Source organism: Polypterus senegalus, chromosome 9, assembly GCF_016835505.1.
Source record: "Polypterus senegalus isolate Bchr_013 chromosome 9, ASM1683550v1, whole genome shotgun sequence".
In the NCBI taxonomy this organism is placed as follows: domain Eukaryota; kingdom Metazoa; phylum Chordata; class Cladistia; order Polypteriformes; family Polypteridae; genus Polypterus; species Polypterus senegalus.
Genome location: NC_053162.1, coordinates 116991514 through 117002811, shown reverse-complemented (window position 1 = coordinate 117002811; position 11298 = coordinate 116991514). Strand labels below are relative to the sequence as shown.

Sequence of the window (11298 nt, the reverse complement as noted above, 5' to 3'; positions counted from 1 at the left end):
CAGTGTGGACTGCAAGAAACTGTTGAAATAGGAAAATCTATTGCCAGCTCTACTAACAGCAGTAGCTAGGAGACACAGGCTGGCACAATTCGGTAGTTGAGTGCAGATGTAACTTGAAGGACGAGGGAAAGATGACAACTGCCACTAAAAGCACAAAGTCACATTAAAATGGATACATGAATGGAAGAACAAGTCTGTAAAGCTAAAATGTCTATCTGTCCATCTTCTAACCATCTTATGCAGTTCAGAGTCACAGGGAGGTGGTGTCTAATCTGGCAGCACTGGGTTCAGAGCAGGACCATACACAAGTCCATCACAGGGCACATCTTTAAGATATTGAATTTCATTGTATTTGTTACAATGACAACGATTGAGATGTGAGGAGAACATGCCAAGTCCACTCTGAAGATTCAGTGCCACTTACCCATTCTTAATGCGGCCTGCACATCAAGTGAATACTTGCATTCACCCAACCTGTCCTTTCTTCTACTGTAACGAATCCTCACAAAACAAGTACAATATTGATCGATTAAACAGGTTTTGAAAACTTGTGCTTTGTTTTAAGGCAGCTAATCATTTTGTTAGGAAGTGAGTTTGTAAGCATCTCAAAGTGTGAGCCACTGACTTTAGATTTGGATTTATCAAATTAAAACACCAACAAAACCAAACTCTTTAAAGTAGACTTAGTTTCCAGATTTTCCATACTGTTATATTACATCATCTCTAGTTTGGCTTGTTCATAAAACTTAGTACTCCAACTACTATACATATTGCACCAGCAACTGTTAGTTTGTCAGCTTGAAAAGAAAAATGATGTTTAGAGAGGAGGAAAAAAAAAAAAAGATTGATGGATGGATGGCCACTTAAAAGTAAGCAGTGCTTCACTGCCGGCGGAGAATAAAGCAGATTATTAAAATACATTCAGCATGGATGAACATCCAGGCTACCTTTCAGCTCGACTGGTAGAAGGCATTGTTCATTGCCAAGAGGAAACAGACTTATGAATTGTTGACACATCTAAGCAGATAGATGAGCTGCTCCAACTAAGAATGGCAGTTGTTAGTGCTCCACTACTGCGCCAATATAACTTTCAAGATCTGCAAACCCAAAGATATTCCTATAGAGAATAGACAGAAATTAAGAAAAGAATATGATTGGCTTACCGTTGGGGAAAAATACAAAACAGCCTGATCAATCTGGCGTACGTGACAAGAGCCATGAAGACCCTGCATGCCCAAAGTATGCGTGCTAAGTGCTACTTCTTGTTTTAAGGTTACTACACTAAAAACCACAAGTGTGGACTCATCGAGCCCCAAACTAAGGAAACTAACAGATGTATTCCACCTGTAGATTTCTGTTAGTGCTGATTCAGGCTAATATTTTGAAATACTTGTGTAACTAAAGTCATAAGACAAAAGCCCTATAAAAATTTGGGACACCGACCCCTCTGGGCAGACGAAGGGCAGGTAGGTGTCCTAGGACTGTGCTTCTCTGTCATTTAACCTTTGCCTGGTGTATATCAATAAAAGATTTTTTACTAACTTTAATTATATCTCTCTGTCTTCAGTCACAAGAAAACGACACCATAGAAAAAGTGTCGACACCGTTCATTCAGATCAGCAAAAGATGTGCCTGACCACTGAGACCATGGGATTAACTGGTACTGGGAAGATTACAATACCCATAATGAAAAAAGCAGGCTCCACAAATACATGGAGGATGGGACATTGTTTAACTCCTTTATTTAATTTTTATAGATACAGTAAGTTCTTTGTTGTGAAGGAAAAAAAAAGTTTTTTTTATATAAAAGATCAGTTAAAAATAGATATTATAAGAAACAGCAATCACCCTCAAAAACAAATCAGAACAGCTAAAAAGACTTGGCAGTCCCAGTGAGGCACACGCCGATGTATTGCTGTTGGTATAAGAGGGCCCTAGCTAGTAACATTTCATGACACACTTCTGTTAAATAAGTGGTTGGCTGAAAATATTCACTGTTATTGTGTCAGAGAGAGGATGTGTAGCATTGTTCATAATGGCATTCAGTTTTGTTTTAATTCTCTCCTTCACTGCTACCTCCAGGGGGTACTACAACTGAGCCTGTCCTTTTAATGAGCTTGTTGATCTGGTGGGCTTCTCTTGACGTGATGTTACCAGTTCAGCACACTACAGCATAGAAAGTCGTAGTGGCCATCACAGAGTTAAAGATGTTTCTTCCCACATTAAAAGAGGCTGCTCTGTTCTTCATTATATAGCTCCTCTGTGTAATGAGACCAGTCCAACCCACCATTGATGCGAGTCCCCAAGCACTTGTAGGAGTAGACCCCCTCTGTATCCACTTCCTGAATAGTGACCGACGTAGAGACTCTTGTGTGGCGAAAGTAAATAAGCAATTCCTTGGTTTAGCTGATGTTAAGATGCAGACACCTCTCTTAGCACTAAGGAGCAGACTTCTCCTATTCTCTGTCTCATCCCAATTATCAATACACCTTGAACATCTGCTATCTGTCTACTATCCAGGATCCAACAGGCTCATCCAGCACTAAAACTTTCAATGTCAAATTGTACATATTTGTGAAACACTGTCATTTTCAGTAACAATAATCACAATATAAACCTATAACGTACATCTATTTTGAATGTGAACTAAAAAAAGATTCAAGTTAATAAATCTACCTTCCACACAACCCTTAACATTAACTTAGTATCAGAGCACTTCTCCCAACGTTCATACAATTGGTGAATAAATCTGTACCATTTTAACTGAATTTATTTCAATCAAGAAGAGCAGCCACACCAACAGTGATCCTGTGAAATGACACTTTGAAATCCGCCAGGATGAAAACAGTCACTTGTTTATGGATTACACGTGATGATGAAACACACTCGTTGGGCATTAGATTTCATTAAATGCATTTGACCTTTTTAAAAAAATAATTGAACTGAAGCAATAAAATATTTGTTTCTTTTATTAAAAAACAATATACACAAGTAAAAACTGTCAAAATACAAACATATGGAACACGAGTGAATTCACTGTACATTATTTATATATCTGTACTTTATTTATAGGACTTCAAACAATTGAAGGAATTAAAAACATTTTTCATTATTTATTGCAACTAGAAACGTAATTACAGCATTTTGAAACTAAAAGGAAAAACCAAGAATAAACCTTTTTTTTATTAAGAAAAAAACAGAATAGCAGCTGTGACAGAGCAAAAAAGAAAAGCTGACCCTTCCTGGACACACCTTGGCTGCACTGAGTGCTTGCGTCCCCTGCGGCAGAGAGAGAGAGACAGACAGACAGACAGACAGGCAGACAGACAACACGTCAGGAAGAGAAGTGCAAACGGAAAGCACACAAGAGCACCCTGGGCCTCCCCGAGTATCCTTATTTTCTGTACTTTATAGACTTGTTCTGTCATAGCTGGGAAAATTACAGAAGCCACCACTAATATAAATGTATATATTATATCTATACTCTCTGTAATGAATGTTAAAATGGCAAAAACTTGTTGAGAGCAAACATTTGAAAACATTTTGAAACTTTTTTTTTTGTTTAAAAATCCAGCAGTTTTTTTTTTTTCTTTTTGGAAAGAAAACAATTTTATTCTTCCTAAGCATTTCACATGCCGACAAAATAGTTTACTTAATTCAGTTAACAACAAACCAGACAGAAGAACCTAACCTGAGAGAAATGCAGAGTAAACCGGATTACTAAAATGATATTTTGGGAATGAGGCGGTTTACTAAGATGTATTGCTGCATTTAAACAACATTTTCAAGGGAGAAACATCCTTGGGAAATAGGGTTTTAGAGAAAGCACATGTGGTTATTGTCTTCTCAGCCACACTAAACCATGGAGATCAGGTAACATTGTGAAGTAGTCCTCTCGCCACCCGTCACTCCCATTTGTACACCTTCACCATTTTCTCAGTTAAAGCAGCTAAAAAATGAGTCTGATTTATTTCCATTGGGCAAATATCCAATACGGGTTGATCAGCTTGCAGCTTTTGAAGCAAAGTTCCACTGCCAGCATCCCACACCTGCCAAAGAAATAAGTACACATTTTTTCTAACTTTCATTCATAGACTGAATTAACAAGCAGACATGGAAGAAGGCTGCTACTCCAGGGTCCACTGAAACTACGAATGACCTAAAGGCACAAACAACTGAAGAAAGGGTTTGGTAAGGCACAAGAAGCAACAGGAGAGAACTGTGCACACCGGTCCGCTGTTAACATCACTCCCGCACAGTGAGCTCACTCCACCTTTTCAGACAGAACACTGCTTGCAAGTGATGTTGTTTATTGTCTGTATGTTGTACATTTACTGTGTATCGAGGTTTTCTTTGGATGAGTTTCACCAAATCAAACGCATTGCAAGTAACGTAATGACGCTAAAGAAAGTAAAATGTTCAGAATAAAAAAAAAACACTCCTTGCTTTGAAAATGGATCTGCCTCTTATCAAATTAGTACTACATGATGAAAAGGAGAAAAAACAAACAATATAACAATCTCTGTAACACTTAAAACATAGCAATTGTGGCATTTCTAGAATTACTAGAAAATCAGCAATTTTATACACTTTAACAAAAGGAAGTATTTTCATCATTTATTTAGTAGAAACTCTGTTAGACAGGAAGACGAAAAATGTTAAAACTTTTTCAAAAATATTAATTCAAACTCAATTATAATTGCAAATCTATCTGAACATTAAGAAGCTCACAATTTGAAAGCTTCAACACATTCATAAACAAAAACAGACTTGCAGATGGACTGACATCGTGTCCAGAGCTCAGTCCTGCCGTACATGTGATGCTGGCAAGATAGGCTCCAGCCCCCAGAACAATGAATTGAATTACATGCATCAGATAATCTATTTAATAAAATACTAATGTGTGTGTGTGTGTGTGTGTGTGTGTGTGTGTGTGTGTGTGTGTGTGTGTGTGTGTGTGTATTCCCCCAGAGTAAACAGATTGGCAAGTTTTGTGAGGCTGTTTAGTCAAACGTAATCGAGACAGTAAGCGCCAGTCAAGGGAGGTTGACACACATCAGGGTACTGAGAAAAGGTACAGGAGGAATGCGGAGAGTCACCTTCAAACACAGGAAGAATTCATAAGAATGCGAATGATGTTTTCACCGTGAGTAATGATAGCTCATCACCCATTGGTGGCAGTCAAAAAGTAGACAGGAGACGAGTCGCACACCACAGAATGAGGGACTGAGAAGCACGCTTTACAGGAACACAATGGAGAGAAGAAGTTCCTGCCGACACAGGCTGAGACACACAAGATACCAAAGAAAGGAGGAGGATGAACACCCAAGGCAAGAGATATCAAATATTTTTACATTTTTTCTATTACCTGTAGTAAAGTAGCTATTATTATTATTATAATATATCCATCTATAGTTTTGCTGATTTATTTTGAAAAAGTAATAAGAAAAATGAAAATTAACTTTTAAATTATAAACAGCATTTAAAATTAATTTTACAGATTATTTTTTGGCAATGCAATGTTTTCCTACTGTTTTGCGTCAAGAAAATTCTAAACCCAGACAGATGGTGTTCGCACTTCAGTAAAGACAGAATTCAGTTAATGATGGTTCTGTGGATTTCATTTTGGACAAACACGTCCTTACACACTAGTAAACCATAAACTAGACTGGTTTCCCATTAACATGGTTAATTATAAATCATATTAGGGCCTTTTTCTAAATACGTTGTATACTTTTCTGAGGCCCAGCAGAGAAGAATAAACAAGTTTTAAAAAAACTGGTATAATATATAGGTAATTGAAAAGATTTATCAAAATATAAACTAAAACAGACAAAAAATCTCACCATTGCCGAGTTTGATGCTTCATCTCCTGCACACACCAACATACTGCCATCTTTCGCGGGGCTTTCAAAGAGGGCATTCTTGGTCAGCAGCTTACAACAAGAGCCAGCATTGAATGTTTGAATGGGGTAGCATGTACACGCAGGGTCATCAAGGGAATCTTGCTGTACTACTCGGTTAAGCTCCATTAACACACATCGTAAGTTGGGACTTGACTTACCTACAATAAAATGATAATACTGAACACATAAATGGACTCAATTTTCTGGCCTCCCAGAAGCCATTTCTAAGCAATGCACAGCACAATATTATAAGCACTGAAAGACAACAATTCATCACTAATGCACCATCGCTGTGCCACTCTCACCTGGCCTGTAAGTCACAAGGCAGTGCCGACTACTTGCATCAACCTGTATGTCTGTGCAGCCACCCGGCTCCAAAGGAAGATGGTGTGGTCTGTAAGATATTCCACCTTTCATTTCCCAGAAGCATCCCCCTTCCAGGGTGCCAGCTATTAGACCACCATAAGGGAATGCAGCAGACGCAGCACGGGGTAAATAAGACAGGGAAACCACAGGACATCTAGAATGGTTAAAGTGAGGTGAATTTGAAAGTCTTCTGAGGTCAACTATTTATTTTTTTCTTTTAATTTAAAACACTTGCATTAAAAGGAATTGTTTAACACAGAAAACCAACAAAAATAGCATGATTCTGGAAGAGGTTTAGCAGCATCTCCAAACATGCACAATTAATATTGTTTTTATGAGCATGAAAAAATTAAATAAAATGCATCATTTTTGATTTATTTCTGAACCCACTTAATGTATTTCTAGGTAACCAATGTATATAGAGAACTGAAAAGTAATATCTTTGCTAGTGTCCCTATACAAATTAAGAACCATCTGTCTTGAACTCCCCACAAATCAGGAATAATGGACTATGTGCATACACATTTACATTTGTAGAGTTTTCTAGAATTCATTATGAATTACTTGGTAATATTACAGAGGAAAAAAAACTACATACAAGCATATGGAACCTGTTTTTCATTAATCAGCTGGCAAAAAGATGCATGGTTGTTACATTCCACTTGTGAAAAATATAATTTTATAAATAAGACTCCATATTGTAAGTCATCACATAATACCTGGACCCAAGGGATGTCAACTCATGGACATATGTACTGGTGTCTCGAGTGTCATATACCAAGATGGCACCATTACTCAGACCAGCATAGACATAATTGGGATCATCAAGGCACCAGCAGCAGCTCCAAACTGGACGTCCAGTGTTATAGGTCTGCACCACTGTATTGGTGAGAAGACTGAGGAAACGAAAAAGAGACAAGCAGAAAAAGGAGTGTGTAGCAAGCATAGTGTAAAAAACAACTAACTCTTCCAAGTCCTAACACACTAACCCGCTTGGAGTAGGTCTTGTCAAAGGCATAAGTAAGTAATACAACATAAGAAAGAAAACTCAGATTAACACAATTGCCGTTTTTATTCAGGAAATTATAGTTAGAAGAATCAAGAAGAGAGGAGAAAAAAAATGTGGATTTTTTTATTTTCAAACACATAATCATGCTCTTTCTGTGCCTTTGCTGTACTTGCAAAGTTAAAAACAATATTTTTGCCTTTTGTAGTAATTTATTTTTTTTTTTTTTTTACCAATTTATAGTTAAGTCAGCATTTCAATGTGGCGCAAAATTTTGAAAAAGTAAATGACCTGAACTACTATCAAAACAAAAGTATTCAGAACCATATGATATTCAGTACCATAAAAATATGCAAGACTGCTGTCACTGCTGGGACACATTCACACCCAAACATTGTAAATTTCCAGGAACTGTCATTTTTCAGGCTTTTCAATACTGGTTTGCTAACGTTTTTTAAAGACGCACTTTACAGGAAAAATATGATTGACATCACTTTCTATCACTATGTGACGATGTGATTGCTCCATCTCCAAAATATCCTCTATGAAATTACTGCTTTCAATCCTCCAGTCGATCACAATACTAAACATAAGGTGCCATCAATGTTGTGAGTGCAGATATTGGGTTCACAGATATCTGTGAGTCTAGACGACAATTTTGGCTGCTCTATGAAGAGCTCTGGTAGCCTCCTGAAAAATATCAGTGATATGTAATAGTGTCTTTGTGATATTTAGGGAAGCTTTTATCATCATCCAAAAAACAAAAAAAAAAAAACGATTGCATCATTTTGTGAAGATATTGCTTGCTGTAGTTCAAGCAAATTTGTGCATCCATGTGTTCTGATCATCTAGTGACAGATACTGAAGATGTTAAGCACGTGCATAGCATGTAATCAAGTGAGAAGAACTGAACAGACATTATAGCTATACATTTAAATCCAGCATGTGCCGAGGGGTAAATTTAACCTGCCCAGTTTAGAGCTATAGGGAGTCAGTAATATCGCAGCAGTACTGGATGTAGGGAAAGATGCAAACGTGGTGGACGGTATGCCAGTCCTTTCCATTGCCAATTGTAAAAGCGTGTGCTGCGTGCAGTACAATTATAAAAACCTATAAGTAAAATTATATATTCAGTTTTATCCCAGTTATTTGTTACAGCCTTTATCAGTCAGTAATCCACAAACTTAAGCACCTGGAGTTTGTAAAATGTTACTACCACTTTGACTGAAACCGTGTTCTATGGTCTGATGAAGCAAAAATTTTACTTTTTGGTAATAAACATGCAAGGTGGGTTTGTTGTAAAAATAAGCGTGGCTATAATGAAAAGAACCTTGTCAGAACTGTGAAATAAGGTGGAGGTTCTGTGATGTTGTGGGGCTGTTTATCCTCCAAAGGCCCTGGAAACATTGTTAGGGTACATGGCATCATGGATTACCTGAAATATCAGTAGATTTTAAATGAAAACCTGGCTGCCACCGCCAGGAAACTAAAACTGGGTCGTCACTGGATCTTCCAGCAGGATAATGATCAGAAATAAATGTCCAAATCAACCCTGCAACGGTTAACTGACCACAAAATCAAAGTTCTACCATGGTCATTTGAGTCCCCTAACCTGAACCCTATTAGAAACCTGTGGAGTTAGTTGAAGAGGAGAGTACACAGGACAGGGCCTAGGACCCTGAATGATCTGGAGAGATTATGTAAAGAAGAATGGTCTCAGGTGCCATGCTCTGTATTTTCTAACCTTATAAAAAGTTACAAGAGAAGCCTTTGTGTTGTTATACTGGCAAAGGCAGGTTGTACAAAGTATTAAATGCAGGGGTGTCAACAATTGTAGAACATGTGTTTTTGTTAAAAATATTTATTTGTTGATAAGGGTTTTGTTTTTCTATGAAGGAACTTGTTTCAATTAAAAGTCAGATGTTTCTCATTTTTTCAGTGCAAGATGACTGTTCTTCAGCAAACAATGATTTTTTTCTAACCCTTCTTACAAATTTTTACAAGGGGTTCCAATAATAGTGAAGGGCACTGTATTATTTACCTAACACAACTCCAGGAAAATCACTTTCAGACATTAGCTGGAAGAACTTCAGCTGCGTCGGTAGGGGACGGGATTGCAGGCTGCTTGTTGCTTGTGCTGATTGGCACAATTGCAAAACAAAGATGCTAATAAAGAGGTGAGAAGGAATTTAAGGTGGTCCAGAATTAATGACTTTTTTTGTAGGCTTCAGGGTTCTAGTGTTAATCTGTAAAGACTTGGACTGGATTCAGCTAATAAAGAATAATTAATGATGTTATTTCTACTGATTCTCTGTACAGTACTGTGTATGAAATATAGTACAATTAAAATTATTTCATTAACACTATTATGGTGACCAAAGTTAGAAATTTTAAGTAGTTGAACTATCCTATTATTTGGACTGATTATGATTACATTAATCAATATAAGTGATTAAATAGTTTAATCAAATTACTTTCTTTATCGACTAATTATTCCTGTGAGGCAGCGACTTACTGTGCTGTTTTTGTGTTTGCTAAACATGGCAGCAGCTGCACCACATTCAGCAGAAGGTTCCTCCATATAATGGGCAAAATTCTCCTTTGTGTAGGAGTATTTTACCCAAAATATGAGAAAATGGTTGGATTTTTCATTATAAAAAAAACAAACAAAAGATGGCGTTCACAAGAACTAGCTCAATGCATGAACACCTGAAAAGGAAGAGCGCTAAAGTATAGGGCAGGACATGACAACAATACCATAATCAACCCACTTGCACTTACTTGGCTATTCAACAGTAGTTCTTTAAGTGTTGTGCAGCTGGATAACTTGACAAATTCTTGCTAATGACTATCATTGAGACAAAAGTTAGAACCACTGTATTTCTTTGGAGAGAACTAATTATGTGCTGCCACCATTATTATTTGCTAGTGCACCAAAGTAAAATAATTGTTTCAGTACTAAGGCCAGCTAAGTACAGTAGACAGTGGGATAAAAACCCCTACTAGCTTTGCTTTGAACAGAGTTGAATTTTCACCTTTAAACAAATATTTACGCCAAGGCCGGCAACTAGCAACTCTTTAACTGTCATTTTGTGGATCTGAAACTAAACTACATAACAGCAGCTATCAAAATTAAGCAGTAGTTACCCCCTATACAAACACAGGACACCTTTATGAAGTTATTTTTATATGTTTTCTTTAATCATTAAATTATAACTAAATCACAATCACTAAACAAATGAATAATTTTACCTAGCACAGTTGATTCAAACTGAAACAGAGGTTTGTGACATATCAGCACACAGCTGTCCGCCTGCCTGCAGGGAACCTGCTGCTTGTGACACTGGCTTTATTGAAAGGAAACAATTTCTACTGCAGTTTTGATTGTCAAATGTGCAAAACTGTATAACTCAGGAAAATCCTGGTTTTAATGTTAAAAAGGTAAGGAAATAATGTTTTAAGTAAAATTGTTCTGGGATCCTTCCACATTCTCTCTTAAGTTGGTGTGGACAGGGTGATGAAATATCCCACTGCCCTCATGTCACTTAAAGGGAGCACTCTGGAAGAGACGTGTGTAATACTGCAAAGTAAACATTTTCTTTCACTTCGCCTAATAAGCTAGTTAAATTGTGTTGTGCTGCATAGAATTTTCTGATGGAGTACTAACGACTACTTATGTAGTAACCTATTGATTAGGTTATCCAGGAGGTTGCTTTAGAAAAAAGTGGAAAATGGTCAACAAACATTAAGACTTTAGAAGGAAGAAACAGTCTTGATTGTCACCATTTTTATGAATAATAAATGTTTAAATGCGATAATGGCAATAACAAGCAAAGGAACTTTATAAAAAAAAAAAAAAATATTCTCGATACGTAGTTATTGCTCCTTCAGAACAAAGTCATCAATGTAAAAATAAACTTTCTGAAAATTTAAACTTATATAATTAATGCTCTGTGGCTGCAGTCTTCATTTCAAGATATACGAGCTGGCAGTCTCCTTTCTTTAAAACAAATTTTAAAT

The 11298-nt window shown here is 36.9% G+C and overlaps 1 protein-coding gene across 2 annotated transcripts in view; it reads right to left on the bottom strand.

Annotated features, from left to right (window-relative positions):
* Window positions 1-3010: 3010 nt before the first annotated feature.
* rfwd3 (ring finger and WD repeat domain 3) overlaps window positions 3011-11298 on the bottom strand; it is a 131036-nt gene continuing 122748 nt past the window's right edge. The window contains exons 10-13 of one of the 2 annotated variants that reach the window (XM_039763609.1): window positions 6992-7168; window positions 6212-6426; window positions 5847-6064; window positions 3011-4049 (exon numbers count right to left, since the gene is read on the bottom strand). In XM_039763609.1, coding sequence (XP_039619543.1) covers window positions 3906-4049; window positions 5847-6064; window positions 6212-6426; window positions 6992-7168 — 754 coding nt within the window. In that variant the 3' untranslated portion in view covers window positions 3011-3905. The remainder of the gene's footprint in view (window positions 4050-5846; window positions 6065-6211; window positions 6427-6991; window positions 7169-11298) is intronic. The other variant, XM_039763608.1, reaches the window with a different exon arrangement.